The sequence below is a fragment of the Mauremys mutica genome, chromosome 8 (assembly GCF_020497125.1).
Source record: "Mauremys mutica isolate MM-2020 ecotype Southern chromosome 8, ASM2049712v1, whole genome shotgun sequence".
Lineage (NCBI taxonomy): Eukaryota > Metazoa > Chordata > Testudines > Geoemydidae > Mauremys > Mauremys mutica.
In genome coordinates this window covers 66,628,260-66,647,045 of record NC_059079.1, presented here as the reverse complement: position 1 = coordinate 66,647,045, position 18,786 = coordinate 66,628,260, and the positions used below count along the sequence as shown (strand labels likewise).

At 51.3% G+C, this 18,786-nt stretch overlaps 1 protein-coding gene across 1 annotated transcript in view; it reads left to right on the top strand.

Annotated features, from left to right (window-relative positions):
• Window positions 1-18,786, top strand: part of NOTCH2 (notch receptor 2) — a 159,674-nt gene that overhangs the window by 115,205 nt on the left and 25,683 nt on the right. The window contains exons 19-21 of the mRNA XM_045026116.1: window positions 12,297-12,450; window positions 14,326-14,510; window positions 16,813-16,945. Of these exons, the coding sequence (XP_044882051.1) occupies window positions 12,297-12,450; window positions 14,326-14,510; window positions 16,813-16,945 (472 nt within the window). The remainder of the gene's footprint in view (window positions 1-12,296; window positions 12,451-14,325; window positions 14,511-16,812; window positions 16,946-18,786) is intronic.

The window sequence follows — 18,786 nt, the reverse complement described above, 5'->3', positions numbered from 1 at the left end:
CTCAATCAGCTCCTTACGGAGTCGGCACTTCAGCCTCCCGCGCTGTCCCCGGCGGCACCGAAACCGTCCTCGGCGCGCAGCGCACCAGCGGCACCGAGCCGCCCCGGTACCGACGCGGCTAAACCTTCGCAGACGGCACCGAAGTCCCGGCACCGTTCCCTCTCTCCACCGAGGAAGCGGAAGACGGCGCACTCGGCTCCTAAGCCTCCTGTTTCGGGACAACTTATGCAGCCATCACCGGCACCTCCGGCACCGGCTGTGGTAGTGCACAAGCCGTGCACGGTCCCGTTGACTCCGGCACCTCGAGCCGTCGAGTCCGGTACCTCCCTGCTCCCCGGTGACAACCGCGGTCGAGCTGCATCTCCCGTCCACACCCGAGACATTCTCGACGGCGAGAGAGCTTATCGAGCTCACAGAGGCACCGAGCCTCCGGCCCCCGGCACCGCCGGTGCGGGCTGTTCAGTCAGCGGGCAAGCCGGCCATGATGCGGCCCCCTTCCCCTGACAGACGGGAGAGACGGTGCACCAGGACTCGGTCTCGCTCCCGGTCCCGAAGACGGTCACCGTCGCGCCGCTCCAGGTCCCGGCACCGCTCTCCATCGCGGTACTGTTCACCCTCTCGACGCCGGTCGCAGTCCCGGTACCGCTCAACATCACGGTACCGGTCGCATTCCCGGAGACGCTCCCGGTCCCGATCACCGTCCCGTCGGCACCGCAGGAAGTCCGAGTCCCGGCACCGGTCCCGGCACCGTGACTCCAGAAGCCGCTCCCGGCACCGCCAGTCGAGATCCTGGTCGAGCTCCCGGCACCGGTCGAGCTCCCGGCACCGCAGCAGTCGATGGTCTCGCTCGCCATCCTGGTACCGCGACGACTGGCACCGACCCTCGGCACCGTCCGGGGACAGGCTGCCAGCTTTGACGGCGCAATCCGTCAGCGCCTCCGTGGCCATCCCGTCACTCGTCGGTCACTTCGCGGGCAGACAGCTATGGCCATCTCCAGGCGGCCCCGCACGGACAAGTCCACGGGGCACAGCAGTGGGGTTTTTGGGTCACCTGGGCCCAATACGAAGCTCAAGGGCTACCTTACCCCCAGCGAACCCCAGCCTCCGAGCGCAGAGTGCCGGAGGCCACTGTCAGCAGGCCACCCCCATCACCGGGTGAGGCCCACTTACCGCCTGATCCCGCGGAGCGTCCACGGTCCGAGTCAGCTGCCCACCCCATCGAGGACCCACCTGCGGAGGCGGTGGTCCAAGGGCTCTCCTTGTCATCTTCACCAGACGAGGCGGTGGTGGGGGCTTCTACGGCAGACCCTCCGCCTATTGACTTGCGGGCCCACCAGGACCTCCTTCGCCGGGTGGCGAAGGCTATCGACCTACCGGTAGCGGAGGTCACTGAGGACGAGGACCCGGTGACGAATGTGATTGGAGCGGAGGCTCCAGTGCGGGTGGCCTTGCCGTTCATCCGCACTATCCAGAAAAATGCCACTACCATCTGGCAGTCACCGGCGTCCGTCCCTCCCACCGCCTGCGGTGTCGAAAGAAAGTACTCCGTCCCCCCCACGGGGTACGAGTACTTATATACCCATCCTGCACCAGACTCGCTCATGGTCCAGTCGGTCAATGACCGGGAAAGGCATGGTCAGCCAGCCCCTGCGCCGAAGTCCAAGGAAGCGAGGCGCATGGACCTGTTGGGCCGAAAGGTCTATTCGGCAGGGGGTCTCCAGCTCCGAATCGCCAACCAGATGGCCCTCCTCGCCAGATACACCTTTGACATCTTGGTGTGTCTGGCGAAATTCACAGAGCTGATCCCAACAGCCTCGCGCCAGGAGTTCACGGCCCTCCTGGAAGAGGGCAAGAAGTCCTCCAGGTCCTCCAACCAGGCCGCTCTGGACTCCGCGGACTCAGGTGCTAGAACCCTGGCCTCAGGAGTAACCATGAGGCGTATCTCCTGGTTGCAGTCCTCCACATTGCCACCGGAGGTACAGTACACCTTGCAGGACCTACCTTTCGACACTCAGGGTCTGTTTTCTGAAAAGACAGATTCCAGAATTCAGACCCTGAAGGACGGTCGCATAGCCATTCGCACTCTGGGTATGCACACACCGGCTACCCAGCGAAGGTCCTTTCGGCAGCAACCCTACCGGCCATTTAACCAGCCTAGGTCGCGACCCTACAATAGCAGGTGTCCCGGCCTGAGTCGCCGAAGACCGTCGGGCAACAGGCGCAACCAGGGCCAGGCGCCTTCCAAGGCCCCTCAAGGACCCAAACAGGCCTTTTGATGGGACGCCCGAGGACGGCCCATCAGTCTCTTTCCTGGATCCTTCCCGTTTATTTTGCAACCGCCTTGCCCACTTTCTTCCGGCGTGGTCCCAAATAACATCGGACAGCTGGGTGCTTCGTGCAGTCCAGTTCGGTTACCGCCTTCAATTTGTTTCGCCCCCTCCTTTCCACCCGCCTTCCCTGTCCCTCTTCAGGGACCCCTCTCACGAGCAATTCCTCCTACAAGAGGTCGAGACTCTGTTGAGCTTGGGTGCCATAGAGGAGGTGCCGCACGACATGCGGGGCAGGGGATTCTATTCCCGATATTTTCTCATCCCCAAGGCGAAGGGAGGACTTCGACCCATATTGGACCTCCGGGAGCTCAACGCGTATGTGCTCAAGCTCAAGTTTCGCATGGTCACCCTGGGGACCATCATTCCCTCCCTGGATCCAGGAGACTGGTTTGCCGCCCTCGATATGAAGGACGCGTACTTCCATATCGCTATTTACCCTCCCCATCGACGCTACCTGCGTTTTGTGGTCAACGGTGCGCACTACCAGTTTGCGGTGCTACCCTTCGGCCTGTCCACCACGCCGAGGGTGTTCACCAAATGCATGGCAGTAGTCGCTGCAGCCCTCCGCCGTCGTCGCATTCATGTATACCCATATCTCGACGACTGGCTGGTTCCCGGGGCATCCCGACAGCTGGTAGAGGCCCAGATGTCAGAGACACTATCCCTGTTTCGGTCCCTCGGCCTTCTCATCAATGCCGAGAAGTCCACTCTAGCTCCATCACAGCGGGTGGAGTTCATCGGAGCGGTCCTCGACTCCACTTTGGCCAGGGCCTGCCTCCCACGCTCTCGGCACCAGATGATGGTATCCATCATCCAGGACCTTCTTACCTTTCCCACGACGACGGTTCGGTCCTGCCTGCGCCTCCTGGGCCACATGGCGTCCTGTACGTTCGTCACGGCGTACGCGAGGCTCCGCCTTCGCCCCTTTCAATCTTGGCTGGCGTCGGTATACCGCCCGCACCGCGACTCAATAGACATGATAGTAACCGTCATTAAGCCGACACTCGCGTCGCTCAGCTGGTGGCTGAACCGAGTGGTCGTGTGTGCAGGAGTCCCGTTCCGTCCTCCTCGCCCATCCGTCACCTTAACCACGGATGCTTCGGCGTTGGAATGGGGGGCTCACCTGGTCGACCTTCACACCCAGGGTCTCTGATCCCCCCAAGAGCTCGCTCTCCACATCAATGTCCGGGAGCTGCGAGCGATCCGCTTGGCGTGTCACACCTTCCGCGCCCGTCTGCAAGGCCGCTGCGTGGCAGTCTTCACGGACAACACGACGGCCATGTTCTACGTGAACAAGCAGGGCGGAGCCCGCTCCTCCCTCCTCTGCAAGGAAGCGATGCTCCTGTGGGACTTCTGCATGACCCACTCCATTCACCTGGAAGCGTCATTTCTTCCAGGAGTACAGAACACGCTGGCCGACCATCTCAGCAGGTCGTTCCTCTCACACGAGTGGTCTCTTCGCCCAGATGTGGTGCACACAATTTTCCGGAGGTGGGGGTTTCCCCAGATAGACCTATTTGCCTCCAAGGAGAACAGGAAGTGCCACCTGTTTTGCTCATACCAGGGTCGCTCGCCAGGCTCCCTGTCGGACGCATTCCTTTGCTCCTGGACGGATCACCTCCTCTACGCCTTCCCTCCGTTCCCGCTCGTACACCGAGTGCTACTGAAGCTTCGGAGGGACAGGGCCCACATCATACTCGTAGCTCCGGTCTGGCTGAGGCAGCACTGGTACACCCTGCTGCTTGAGCTCTCCGTTCGGGATCCCATGCCCCTCCCGTTGTGGCCGGACCTCATCACACAGGACTTCGGCAGGCTCTGTCACCCGAACCTACAGTCCCTCCATCTTACAGCTTGGTACCTGCGTGGCTGACCCATGCAGAGAGGGACTGTTCGGAGGCAGTGCGGCAAGTCCTGCTAGAGAGCAGAAAGCCTTCCACTCGCTCCACCTACCTTGCGAAATGGAAGCGTTTCGCGCTCTGGTGTGATCAACGAGGCCTCAATCCCTTCGTAGTCCCTGTCCCTACCATCCTGGACTACCTCTGGTATCTTAAGGAGCAAGGTCTGGCGGTCTCCTCCTTGAAGGTGCACCTGGCAGCAGTGTCCGCCTTTCGGCCATCCATAGGAGGTCGTTCCATCTTCGCTAACCAGATGGTTTCCCGCTTCCTTAAAGGCCTGGACCATTTGTACCCGCCGGTGCGGCGTCCTACTCCGACCTGGGATTTGAACCTCGTTCTGGCCAAGCTGATGGGACCGCCCTTCGAGCCTCTGGCCACGTGCTCTCTGCTCTACCTCTCCTGGAAGACAGCCTTCCTCATCGCAATTACATCAGCGAGACGAGTCTCTGAGCTCCATGCTCTAACGGTTAGTCCACTGTACACCGTCTTCCACGGAGACAAGGTGCAGCTTCGACCACACCCGGCCTTCCTCCCTAAGGTGGTGTCGGCCTTTCACCTTAATCAGGAGATCTTCCTTCCGGTCTTCTTCCCGAAGCCGCATGCCTCACCTCGTGAGCAACAGCTTCACACCCTGGACGTCCGCAGGGCCCTCGCTTTTTATATCGAGCGGACGAAGCCCTTCCGGCGTTCGACCCAGCTGTTTGTAGTGGTTGCCGATCGCATGAGAGGCGAGCCGGTCTCCTCGCAGCGGATTTCCTCCTGGGTAACGGCATGTATCTGGACATGCTACGAGCTTGCTCGCGTGCCACCATGCCGCCTCACCGCTCACTCGACGAGGGCGCAAGCCTCGTCGGCCGCCTTCCTGCCCATGTCCCCATGCAGGACATTTGTAGAGCGGCCACCTGGTCTTCTGTCTACACCTTCGCTTCCCACTACGCGTTGGTGCAGCAATCCAGAGACGATGCAGCCTTCAGCTCCGCAGTCTTACACTCTGCCATGTCTCACTCCGACCCCACCGCCTAGGTAAGGCTTGGGAATCACCTAACTGGAATGCATAGGAGCAATCACTCGAAGAAGAAAAGACGGTTACTCACCGTAGTAACTGTTGTTCTTCGAGATGTGTTGCTCCTATCCATTCCAGACCCGCCCTCCTTCCCCACTGTCGGAGTAGCCGGCAAGAAGGAACTGAGGAGCGGACGGGCCGGCTGGGGTATATATTCAGCGCCATAGCAGCGCCACTCCAGGGGGCGCCCAGCCGGCCCGCCGGAGTTGCTAGGGTAAAAATGTTCCGAAGAGCTGTGCACGCGCGGCGCGCACTCCTAACTGGAATGGATAGGAGCAACACATCTCGAAGAACAACAGTTACTACGGTGAGTAACCGTCTTTTTTGTAGTGAGCCAGCCACTCCCAGTCCCTATTCAAGCCCAAATTAATGGTGTTAAATTTTTCAAATCAATTGTAGTTCTGCAGGTTCTCTTTGAAGTCTGTTTCTGAAGTTTTTTTGTTCAAGGATGGCTACTTTTAAATCTGTTATAGAATGTCCAGGGAGATTGAAGTGTTCTCCTACTGGCTTTTGTATGTTACCATTCCTGATGTCCGATTTGTGTCCATTTATTCTTTTCTTAGACTCCTTGTTGTTTCTGTCATTTATAGACAATCTGGGAGTGTCATAAAAACTGCCAGGCAAAGATTGCAACTTCATGAGAAATTTGCAACTTTCCTTTATGCTTACATGGCTTTGTAATACCATAAGCAATTTTTGGAACACTTTATAGTAGGTATACTGCTTGACACTTAACCTAGCAGGTTGGCTACTAGATTCTGCCAATTAATAAAAAACAAAACAAAACCCCAACAACAACTGATTAATGCAAGATATTTAGTCAGACATGAGAAATAACCCAATGATGGCTACAAGCACCCACACAGGAGAATACTTAATACTATTTTTTTTTAAATAGAAAACACAACATGGTGTCCAAGAATGTAGAGAAGTATGATTATAAAGCCTTTGCCATTTACAGAGGCCATGAAAATAAAATGTAGAAGACGAGAACTTCTCCGTCTGAACACCTGGCCTATGGAGTCTCTGCACACTACTTAAAACCTCACCAAGGGCTTGGCTACACTTACAAATTTGCAGCGCTGCAGCAGGGTGTGAAAACACACCCTCTCCAGCGCTGCAAATTGCGGCGCTGCAAAGCGCCAGTGTGGTCAAAGCCCCAGCGCTGGGAGCGCGGCTCCCAGCGCTGTCCGTTATTCCCCACAGGGAGGTGGAGTACGGACAGCGCTGGGAGAGCTTTCTCCCAGCGCTGGTGCTTTGACTACACTTAGCGCTTTGAAGTGCTAAGTGTAGCCACAGCCCAAGAAACCTAGTATTAAAGATAGTCCCAAAATACTGTAAAGTTCAGTAGTTCCTCTGCTGCCATCATGTACCTTGTGATTGGTTGAAAAAATACTTAATGTTCCTGCTTCCTAATGTTACTGGGTAGACCTCTGAGAAAATTTCTGTTTTCACAATGAACACAAGAAGGAGTTTGATCATATCATAACACATATTGTTTATGAAAAGGAACTCTAGACTCCCGGAATTTACTAACACCATTGGCGGGATTTAACAGACTACAGGCTGCAGATGTTATAGTTTGTCTCTGTGGAAAGTAGGCTTGATATAATTAATGAAGAGCTAGAACAGCAAGGACTAAATAAAATGAATGAGAAGCTATAGAAACCTGTATGTTAAGTAACCAATAACTTATTACAAGTGCAAAGGTCACAGATTAAGCCCAGAAAAGAAAGGACTGAAACATGGATGAGGGGATATAATCCCGAGTTCAGTCCTTTCATACTTGACAATCCAGATTTGTCTTCCAAATCTGTCTGAGAAGGAGGCTGATGTAATTCACATTTAGGTGCTGAGAAAGCACTTAAACTGGTAAAGGTGTATTGTCATCTCAGGGCTTGGCTACACTTACAAGTTGCAGCGCTGGGAGTTACAGCGCTGGTCATGCAGCTGTGTAGGGCCAGCGCTGGAGTGTGGCCACACTGACAGCTACCAGCGCTGCAGTGTGGCCACACTTGCAGCACTTTCCAGCGCTGTATTGAGAGGTGCATTGTGGGCAGCTATCCCACAGAGCACCTCGTCCCGTTTTGGCGCCGTTTTGGCGCTGAGTATTGTGGGAAGGGGAAGGAAGTGTGTGGGTCATTCCGCTTCCTGTTCCAACGCCCCGTGGTGCATCGCTTCACATCCCAGCATTCTGTCTTTCTGGCAACGTTTGGCGCCATTGTGAGTGTCTTTCTGCTCTGTGTGTGAATCGCGATTTCTGTGGGAAATGGAGCCCGAGCTGCTGAGGACTGTGCTGATGAGTGTCGCCAGCACAACACGTTTGGCAGTCGAGCTATTCCTTCAGCTCCAAAGTGACAGTGAGGAGTCTGACGATGATATCGATATCGATTCTCCTGCTGCGTGCGACACTAAAGTGCTTGTGGCATTCACGGAAATGCTCAGCACCATTGAACGCCGCTTTTGGGCTCGGGAAACAAGCACTGAGTGGTGGGATCACATCGTCATGGAAGTCTGGGATGACGAGCAGTGGCTGCAGAACTTTCGTATGAGAAAAGCCACTTTCATGGGACTGTGTGCTGAGCTCGCCCCCACTCTGCGGCGCAAGGACACAAGATTGAGAGCTGCCCTGACGGTGGAAAAGCGGGTGGCTATTGCAATCTGGAAGCTGGCAACTCCAGACAGCTACCGGTCGGTCGGGAACCAGTTTGGAATGGAAAAGTCGACCGTTGGAATCGTTTTGATGCAAGTTTGCAAGGCAATTAATCGCATCCTGCTAAGAAAGACCGTGACTCTGGGGAGCGTGCAGGACATTGTGGATGGCTTTGCACAAATGGGTTTCCCTAACTGTGGAGGGGCGATAGATGGGACGCATATTCCTATTCTGCCCCCCCCCCACCTGGCATCAGAGTACGTTAATCGTAAGGGGTATTTCTCTATGGTTCTCCAGGCGCTTGTGGATCACCGCGGGCGTTTCATTGACATTTACACAGGCTGGCCTGGAAAGGTGCATGATGCACGCATCTTTCGGAACAGTGGCCTGTTCAGGAAGATGCAGGCAGGGACTTTTTTCCCAGACAGGAAGATCACAGTAGGGGACGTCGAAATGCCCATTGTGATCCTTGGAGACCCCGCTTACCCGTTACTGCCTTGGCTCATGAAACCCTATACAGGGAAGCTTGACAGGAGCAAGGACCGGTTCAACTACAGGCTGAGCCGGTGCCGAATGACTGTGGAGTGTGCTTTTGGCCGTTTAAAAGCTCGCTGGAGATGTCTCTATGGGAAGCTAGACTTGGGGGAAAGCAGCATCCCCGCGGTTATATGCGCTTGCTGTACCCTCCATAATATTTGTGAAGGGAAGGGTGAAACATTCAGTCAGGCATGGACCACCGAGGTTCAAGTCCTGGAGGCTGAATATGCACAGCCAGAGAGCAGGGCTAATAGAGAGGCCCAGCACAGGGCTTCAAGGATTAGGGATGCCTTGAGGGAAGAATTTGAGGCTGAAAGCCAACAGTAATGTTTGCTGCCTTGCATGGGAGTGAATTGCACTGTTTACACTGTTATTCTATTATCCCTAAAATGATTTGCAGTGCCTCTTTCTTTACTGGGCTAAGGTATCTTTCACTATCTGCTATAATAAAGACTGTTTTCAAAGCCAAGAATTGTTTTATTGAAAAGAAAAAAACTTCCTTGACAGACAGACACACAACATTTCATGAACACAAGAGGGCAGGGGTGTGGGTTGGTGAACTGTACAGTCACAAGTTTGCATATGCCCTGTCTGGAGTGCTGTTTAATGAATCCTGCACTTCAGGGTGCATATACTGCATGGTGATGGGGGTTGAGTGCAGAGGGTAAGGGTGGTAGGTATCAGGGCTGGTTGGTGAACGTACAGGTGTTGGAGGCAGCTGGTGGTGGTAAGAACCTGAATGCTGGGGAAAGGTGGTTTGAGCTGACATTGGGGCACAAGGCAAAAAGCTTTGGGACGGGGCGGGGGCGGAATAGCACGGTAGTGCTCTGCTTGCATGGCAACGAGTGACTCGATAGAGTCCGCTTGGCGCGACAGGATGCTTAGAAGCTGCTCTGTGCTTTTCCTTTTGGCCACTGCATTTCTCTGCCGGTTCCTGCTTTCCCTCTGGCGGATCTTGCTTTCCTTTTCTCTCCACTCCTTCAATTCTTTACTCTCTCTAGCAGAGTGTTGAAGAACAGTTTTCAGCATGTCCTCTTTGCTCTTTCGGGGATTTTTTCTCAAATTGTGCAGCCTCTGTGCTGTGGAACATCTGCTCAGTCCAGTAGTCAAGGTCACTGTAGAAACCCAGAAATGACAACATTTAACAGGAGCAGCATTGTATTCACTATCTCCAGACATGAATTGTTACACTGAGGGAGTTCTCACTTTAGCATTCTTTTCCCACACACATAACACAACAGAAGCCACGAAATGGTGAGTGAGGGGTGCTTATAGAGGGAGAAGTGGGGCTTGATTGATAGAGGGGAGCTGGTTGCTTCATGTAATCTGGAGTGATAGAGGGGTTGAGTGAAGATGCAGCTGCAGGGGTGATCTTCACTATCTTCCTGTCTCTTCACTAAAGAGTCTCCCAACATTTTTCACAGGAGTTAATCCTGGAAGATGTCTCCCTGCTACGAGTCACTAGGGAACAGCGGGAGGCTCTTTTACAGCAATGTGGATTCCGCCCGGGACCCTATGCGGCTTGCCTGTGTTCAGAAATGGTCCCCCCCCCCACTCGCAGCACAGTGGCGCGGACGCGTCAGCGTGACTGGGACAAGGAACACAGTGGCTCTGCCTATAAACCTGCGCAGGCATATTGCCCACGCTCTGGCTGAAACTTTTGCTGAGATAACTGAAGCAGATTACCGCGACGTGATAGACCACATCAACGGGCTATTCTAGTCTGGCATGCATGCAGCCATAACCCCCCTTCCTCTCCAGAAACATTTCCACCCAGAAAATAAAAGCCGCTTACCGGTAACCCGCTCCTCTGCTTGTCCTTCTGCAACTGCTGGCTGCTGCGATTGGGTACTTTCCTCCTGGCTTGAGAAGAGCTCCTGGCTGCATGCCCACTCTGGGGTGTCTTCCCCCATCCCAGGAGCTTCACTCGCGGTTTCCTTCCCCCCCCCCCCCCCGCCACCTCCGCCTCCTCCTCCTCCTGTCCCCCAGCCTGCTCAGAAGTGTCCATCGTTGTCCTGGGATTGGCAGTGGGGTCACCCCCAAGTATCGCGTCCATCTCCCTGTAAAAACGGCAGGTCGTGGGGGCAGCTCCGGATCGGCGATTGCCCTCGCGGGCTTTGTAATAGGCACTCCGCAGCTCTTTAACTTTCACCCTGCATTGCAGCGCGTCCCGATCATGGCCCCTATCCAGCAAGGACCTTGATACCTGCTCAAAGATATCGTAATTCCTACGGCTGGAGCGCAGCTGTGCCTGCACAGATTCCTCCCCCCGAACACTGATGAGGTCCATCAGCTCGCCATTGCTCCATGCTGGGGCTCGTTTGCCGCGTGGAGGCATGGTCACCTGGAAAGATTAACTGATTGCACTCCACACACACCTGGCTGCAGCAAACAGGAAGGAGATTTTTAAAATTCCCGGGGCATTTAAAGGGCGGGTCACCTGAGGCAAGAGCAGTAGAGTGCAAACTGATGAGCAGAGTGGCTGAACAGGAATTCTGGGATAACTCCTTATTCCCTGGAGGACACTTAAAGCGCTGGTGAGTGTCCACACCTGCTGAGCAGCGCTGGATCACCAGCGCTGCACTCCTTATACCCCTGCCGGGATGGGTTTTCAGCCAGCGCTGCAGCCAGGGAGTTGCAGCGCTGGTTGTGCCCTGCAAGTGTGGACGGGGTGTAATTGCAGCGCTGGAAAGCCTCCACCAGCGCTGCAACTTGTAAGTATAGCCAAGCCCTCAGATCATTGTTTGGAGTGGTGGTGTAGCTGGTCGGTCCCAGCAGAGCTCTGTTTAGCTCCAAAACTTGTCTCTTTCACAAGTAGAAGTTGGTCCAATAAAAGATATTACCTCACCCACCTTATCTCTGTTGTTATCTCGGAACAGATATGTTGGCGTGGCAAGCCTAATTAGTTGAGTGTGAACTCAGTTGTTTTGTGTCTTTCATACAGAATTGGAAATTCTTTATTTGAACAATGCATTCCTTGTTTATGTTTAAGAAATCAATAAGCCTACTATTCTTTTATCCCTTTACCAAGAGTGTGGAATGTTGGGGAGATTTGAACGAAACTGCAGGAAAGCAGGAGAATTCAGAAAGAATGAGCTCTTGCAAAGGGGGGAATAAATAGGCAGGGGAAGCTAGTGAGGCAGGTGCTGGAAGCAAAGCGCATAAATGACTTTGACATCTCACTCCCCTTCTGGAAAAGGAAGAAATTGGGGTGTGGGGATTCAGTGAAAAATGTGGATTCTGGGATTGTTGACTTACTGAGGCTTCCTGATAATGTGAAGGAGGGAGCCTAGGAAGAGGCAAAAATGATTCTTCAAGGGCTTAGATGTGAGAAACATTTTAACAAATCGTCATTGAAATTAAATCTTCATGCTTCCATTGGTAATATTACTTCTCTGTCCGCCTGCTCACTTTGCTGATGGCATGTATCACCTTGGTTCGGTCAGGGAGGGTCCCAGGTGAGAGCTCAAAAGTGGGCAGCATGCTTCCTTTCTCAGTGCTTGGAACATCAGTTCTGCTGAGTTTGCGTGGACAAAGGAAGCATGTATCTGAGATCAGAGTACCCTCTTGGGGCCAGGTATCTCTCTGGTTTCATCGAGAGGAAGACTCAGGCAGGTGACACTGTCCCAGTCTGGCATAGAGGGGCAAAGGTGAAAAACTGACATTGCAAGCGCTGTTTGGATTCAGGGACTTAGAGACAGGTCCTATCAAGGAGTTGGCTGGCTAGGTGACCGGGGAATTTCCTTGCAGTGCCGTCTCCACCTTACTGCTTTGAATACTGTTTTTCTACTTCTCAGTTGTTTGACCTATTTTTTCAGACACTCATGGATCTGTGCAGCAAGTCTCCCTGTAAGAACAAAGGCACATGCGTCCAGAGGAGAACCCAGTCTCAATGCATCTGTCCACCTGGTTGGACTGGCACCTATTGTGATGTGCCCAACGTCTCCTGTCAGGTGGCTGCTTCGCAGAGGGGTAAGTAGTGCTCTTCTGTGCTTGTAGCAAACAGTAGTTCTCAAAGTATTGTCATTGCGGATCTCCTTTCCTGAGATGCATTTGGAATCTGGGACATGTTGGCCCTTATGGGGCCACAGAGAAGCAGTATTAAGCTGTGGAAGGCTCTAGGTGAGGTTTTATAAGGAGATATGGCCCCCAGACACCCTCTGTCTCTTCCACCCATTGAAGCATTAAGTCCAAACTCCCTCTGATTCCTTCAGTTTGTTTATTGAACACTTTTTTCTTCTCCCTAGTTAGGGACTAGTTCTCAGGGAAAGCTAGCAACAGCTCACACTCCCCTAAGTCTGTGTTCACAGAATCATAGAATATTAGGGTTAGAAGAGACCTCAGGAGGTCATCTAGTCCAATCCCCTGCTCAGAGCATGACCAACTAAATCATCCTAGCCGGGGCTCTCTCAAGCCAGGCCTTAAAAACCTCTAAGGATGAAGATTCCGTCACCTCTCTAGGTAACCCGTTCCAGTGCTTCATCGCCCTCCTAGTGAAATAGTGTTTCCTAATATCCAACCTAGACCTCCCGCACTTCAACTTGAGACCACTGCTCCTTGTTCTGTCATCTGACACCACCAAGAATAGCCTAGCTTCATCCTCTTTGGAATCCCCCTTCAGGTAGTTGAAGACTGCTATCAAATCCCCACTCACTCTTCTCTTCTGCAGACTAAATAACCCCAGTTCCCTCAGCCTCTCCTCGTAAGTCATGTGCCCCAGACCCCTAACCATTTTTGTTGCCCTCCGCTGGACTCTCTCCAATTTGTCCCTATCCCTTCTGTAGTGGGGGGACCAAAACTGGACACAATACTCCAGGTGTGGCCTCACCAGTGCCGAGTAGAGGGGAATAATCACTTCCCTCTATCTGCTGGCAGTGCTCCTACTAATACAGCCCAATATGCCATTGGCCTTCTTGGCAACAAGGGACACTGCTGACTCATATCCAGTTTCTCATCCACTATAATCCTCAGGTCCTTTTCTGCAGAATGGCTGCTTAACCAGTCGGTCCCCAGCCTGTAGCGGTGCATGTGATTCTTCATTCCTAAGTGCAGGACTCTGCACTTGTCCTTGTTGAACCTCATCAGATTTTTTTTTCAGTGTTCAGGGTTTCAGTAATCTCTGTTCCATAAGGGCTGTCCCTTTGAATACTGTTGGACTAATTTGTTTTTGTGCCCTTCGGGTGAATCCCCAAAAGACCAAGTTGAAACCCTGCCCTCCTTGTAGGTGAAAGAGGTCTGTTACACATCTGATGCCTTAAATATGTGGTTGAGGGATATTGGTCAGTAGCTGCTTCATCTGCCTACAACTTTTGGGCCCATACTCCATTACCGAATTCAAATAATGCAGATGGAAAAAATCTGATGCTAATGGAATGTGCTCCAGAGTCTTCCTAGAAGAGTCATCTTGGAACAAATCCAATTCTGGTTCCAAGAATGTCTGGAAGAGGTATTCTCAATACAAGGGGTGAGAAGGGCCTCTCCAGCAGGTGATGAGAATGGGGTGGAAACCAGCCTTTGCACACTTTGTTTTATGTACATTTTAGACTCAGAGATTCACCAAGTGGCAAAATATCTAGTGATATTAATAAAAGTATCCAAGCTGACATTGCCAGTCATTGTCTGCCATGGGGCTAGTGGCAATGTCCTGTCCAGAATCTGGGTGATTCTTTGTCAGGGTGAGCAGTCTTGTTTTAAAGAATAGTTCCTGGGGTAGTAGTTTTGTGTAGGCTGGGTCTAGCTGTAAGTATTCCCAGGTGAACTCGTGACTATGAGGGTGCTTGGGAGCATTTTCTCCAAAATGTTACTTTGAGATGGCTGCTTACTTGGCTTAATTAATTTTTATTGTAGGAGTCCCCGTAGACCAATTGTGTCAACATTCTGGTATTTGCCTTGATGTGGGAAACAGTCATCGCTGCCAATGCGGCATGGGCTACACTGGCAGCTACTGTGAAGAGCAGTTGGACGAATGCAACTCCAATCCATGCCAGAACGGTGCCACCTGCAGTGACTATCTCAGGGGATATCAGTGTGAGGTAAAGCTGGATTATACATAAGGGACAAAAGGAAGATGCTTAGCTCTTACTAACCTCCATTTTCATTGTACAGATCTTCACTCACATCCTATCATTCTTACTGTGATCTGTTTCCCATAATGGTTACCAGGTCCTTTGCAAGTGTATCTGATCATTTCCCAAATAACACCGAGACCTGGGTCATGTCTACACTTGCCGTTTAAAGCAGAAAAAGTCTCTCTTTTTGCTCAAAAACCATGGGAGCATCTACACTTGCCAATGACTTTTTGCAACAACGCTCAGAAGTTTCACCGCAAAAAGAAAACCACCTCCATGAGAGGCATACAGCTCTTATCGGTGATGTCTTTGTGGTGATGTGCAAGTGAAGACACATTCTTCCTGTTTACACAGCTTTTAGCCTCCAGAGGATGTCCCACAGTGCCTAGGCAACCACTCTAGCCAGCAGCTCAGCTGCTCTTACTCCAGGTAAACAGACATCCACCCCTCCCCCTGTAAAGCCCCGGGAACTCTGAAACTCCCCTTCCTGTTTTCTTGTCAAGTGCTCCCTTATCTGGCCAGGTGACAATGCCTGCTCCAGGGAGCAAGTGATCCCCTGCCTGGAGCCATGCTGAGCTACTGGAGCTTATCAGTGTTTGGGGAAAGAAGGCTGTGCAGGAACCCAGGATGCCCGTGATCACCCCCCCCCCCGCCGCCCTTCCCACAAGACCCATCCTCAAACTTGAGAGAGCTGCACTGTGGGATAGCTGCCCTAGAGTGCTGCTCTCATCTTCAGTGGAAGTGCTGCTAATGTAAACACTCTCTGACCCCTGAGGAATTAAGTGAGTACACAAACCAGCCCTTTACTTTCACCGATTCCCTATCACCGGTGAAATTTATAGTGCAAAAACTTTGCAAGAGTAGACATACCCTTACTCAAGTTGTGTTTGGTATGCACAAGACTTACCCAAGACAATTACTGTAAGCAAAGAGTGACAATTAAAGACCAGTGTGTGTCTCCTCGTAGGGTAGAGCAGTTGTTCTCAAACTTTTGTGCTGGTGACCCCTTTCACATAGCAAGCCTTTGAGTGCAACCCCCCTATAAATTAAAAACACTTTTTTATATATTTAACACCATTATAAATGCTGGAGGCAAAATGGGGTTTGGGGTGGAGGCTGACTGCGACCCCCCCGCCATGTAATAACCTCGTGACCCCCTGAGGGGTCCCGACCCCCAGTTTGAGAACCCCTGGGGTAGAGGAAGGTGTTGGGTCCTTGCTCCTTCTAGAGGCGAATAAGTGCCATGTTAATGACATTTTCCAATTATAATTTAAAGAGAAAAGTTCTATGTACTAGTTAGTCATAGTCCAAAGAGCTCTAAAGCTATTAGAAATGTGGTCAAACAGCAAAACAAGGTTTCATGTGGCGAAAAACACAGCTAATACACCTGAGAATAAGATGAAACTTGGATACTGGTAGGGAGGGAGGCAGCACTCCAGAAGGACCTTCCGGCTGATAGTGGACAGTATTCAGTATAAGGCGATATGGTAGCTAGTTACTAAAATGTTATGCCGCCAGGGGGATGGATTTCTTCACCTCTCCCATCCCTGACTTCTGTGATTACATGAAAATAAACTAGAACATATTACAAAATTTCCTATGCTCATCTTGCTAGGGAAGTGGGGTCTATATGTCCTCTCCCTGATATACAGGGCTGCGTGGATTGACTCCAGAGGTTATTGTGTCCAACCCTCATTCCCAGGCCCTTGAGAATGGTGATACATGCAGGATCTTGGAGGCACATTTCCTGAGGGGGTTGCATTTACATAACACTTAAAACACAAGTCAACTTCTACAGCAGCTGAATCTAATCAGGAGTTCCATGAGTGTCATGTGAGATTCTAATATGCAATGTAGTTGTAGCGATGTCAGTCCCCAGATATTAGAGAGAGAAGGTGTGGGAGGTAATATATTTTATTGGACCTGAAGAAGAGCTCTTGAAAGCTTGTGTCTCTCACCAACTGAAGCTGGTCCAATAAAAGATATCGCCTCACCCACCTTGTCTCTCTCATGTGCATCCTGTAAGCTGTCCACAGGAGCAAGATTGTTCGCCTTCAGACATTCAATAGTTCCTTGGTCACATTCTGTGCTTGGTTACCTCTGCTGTTCCAGTGAAATCACTGATGTTGCACTGCAACTAATGAGGGCAGCATTTGGCCCACGGACTATTTTGTCCTGTTTTAGCCTAGGGTGTGTCAGTCTCAAAGTATGCTACTGTGTTCGTGCTGGGTGAAGATTTACACTTGTTTGGTTTTTATACCGATAGTGTGTGCCAGGGTACCAAGGAGTCAACTGTGAATACGAAGTGGATGAGTGCCAGTTCCAGCCCTGCCAGAATGGAGGAACCTGCATTGATCTTGTCAATCATTTCATATGCTCCTGTCCACCAGGAACTCGAGGTAGGAAACTCAGCAATTATGTAAAAGCTACAAGAGGCACTTTCTGTTCTGGTGGACTGGCTTTAATGCCATAGAGTTCCCAGGGCTTATTGTACTTCCTCATGAAGAGGGCTGTTGAGTCAAGCACTCTGAGTGCCTGAGAGACACAAATATCTTCCCTATTACCTTTACAAAAGGAACTGGATAAATTATAACATCAAGAATTATTTTAGCCAGGATGGTATTAGCTGTGTAAAAAGTGTGTTTAGTGCTTGCATAACTCCAGTGTCCATTGTTCTTCAAGTTCTTAAGATTTCAGCCTCCACTTAACCTCAGTTGTGGAATCCTTTTGTGGGAAGGAAGTTTGAACAAATCTGGTCTAACCTGTTCCACTGCAGCTAGACTGATTTTGATTACCCCATAGTCATCTAACAGTTGGCAAGCTTATATATTTCAGTGATGGTGATTCCATAACCTCCATTGATAGCGTGTTTGATATAACGTTTGCTCAATTTAACCTCCATTTTCCCTGCTGTACATTAAGCTACTACTGTTAGTTTTGCCATAGTAGATAGAGAAAGGTGTTATAAAGTGCACATGGGATTAAATCTTTTCACTAGTCATCAAATACTTATCTCCCCTTAGTCATTTTCCAAACAAAACATGCCTAGTTCATTCAGCTTTTCTGCGTAGATTTTGTTTCCCAAACCAGTTATAAACTTTTTATCTTCCTCTGAATCATCTTCAGTTTCTTTTCTGAAATGTCATGCCCTTACTGGAGCACAGTTCTCCAAGTAAGGCCAAATTTGTGCCAGATAGAGCTGAATAGATGGCTCAGACCTTAAACAGGATTATACAACTGCATAAACCACTTGCTTTGTGTTATTAAACTCTACCCCAACTCAGATCACACATTAGTATGAGTGCCCAGCAAGGATCACCAGTCTAGATAATCACTTATTCCGATGTGAACCACTTTATATTTTAATTGAATTTCATTTATTGTTTTCAACTCATTACCTCAGTTCAAAGATCATTTTGCATTTCAGTCCTATATACCTAGATATTAGAATATGCTGGCATAAATTATGTTGCTCAGGGGTGTGAAAAACACACACACACACACACACACACACACACTCCGAGTGACATATGTTACACCGACATAAGCACTTGTGTACATGGCACTGTGTCAGCGAAAGAGCTTCTGCTGCTCATGGTGGTTTTATTATGCTGATGGGAGTGCTCTCTACCTTTGGCATAGAGCATTTTCATCAAACATGCTACAGCGGCACTGTACTTGTAGACGTGGCTTTGTCCTCCTGTCTAGATACTGTGACAAAGTTTCTCCTCTACCTTGGTGGGTCCTGCGCTTATTGGCAGATTTGCTCCTCGGTGATTTTCCCCACAATCTGGGTCAACTTCTCCTGTGTCTGATCAGGAGTTGGGAGGTTGGGGGGGAACCCGGGCCCCCCCCCTCTACTCTGGGTTCCAGCCCAGGGCCCTGTGGATTGCAGCTGTCTAGAGTGCCTCCTGTAACAGCTGCATGACAGCTACAACTCGCTGGGCTACTTCCCCATGGCCTCCTCCAAACACCGTTTTTATCCTCACCACAGGACCTTCCTCCTGGTGTCTGATAACGCTTGTACTCCTTAGTCCTCCAGCAGCACACCCTCTCACTCTCAGCTCCTTGCGCCTCTTGCTCCCAGCTCCTCACATGCACTTCCTCTCCTCTGCATCCCCCTCACTTGACTGGAGTGAGCTCCTTTTTAAACCCAGGTGCCCTGATTAGCCTGCCTTGATTGGCTGCAGGTGTTCTAATCAGCCTGTCTGCCTTAACTGGTTCTAGCAAGTTCCTGATT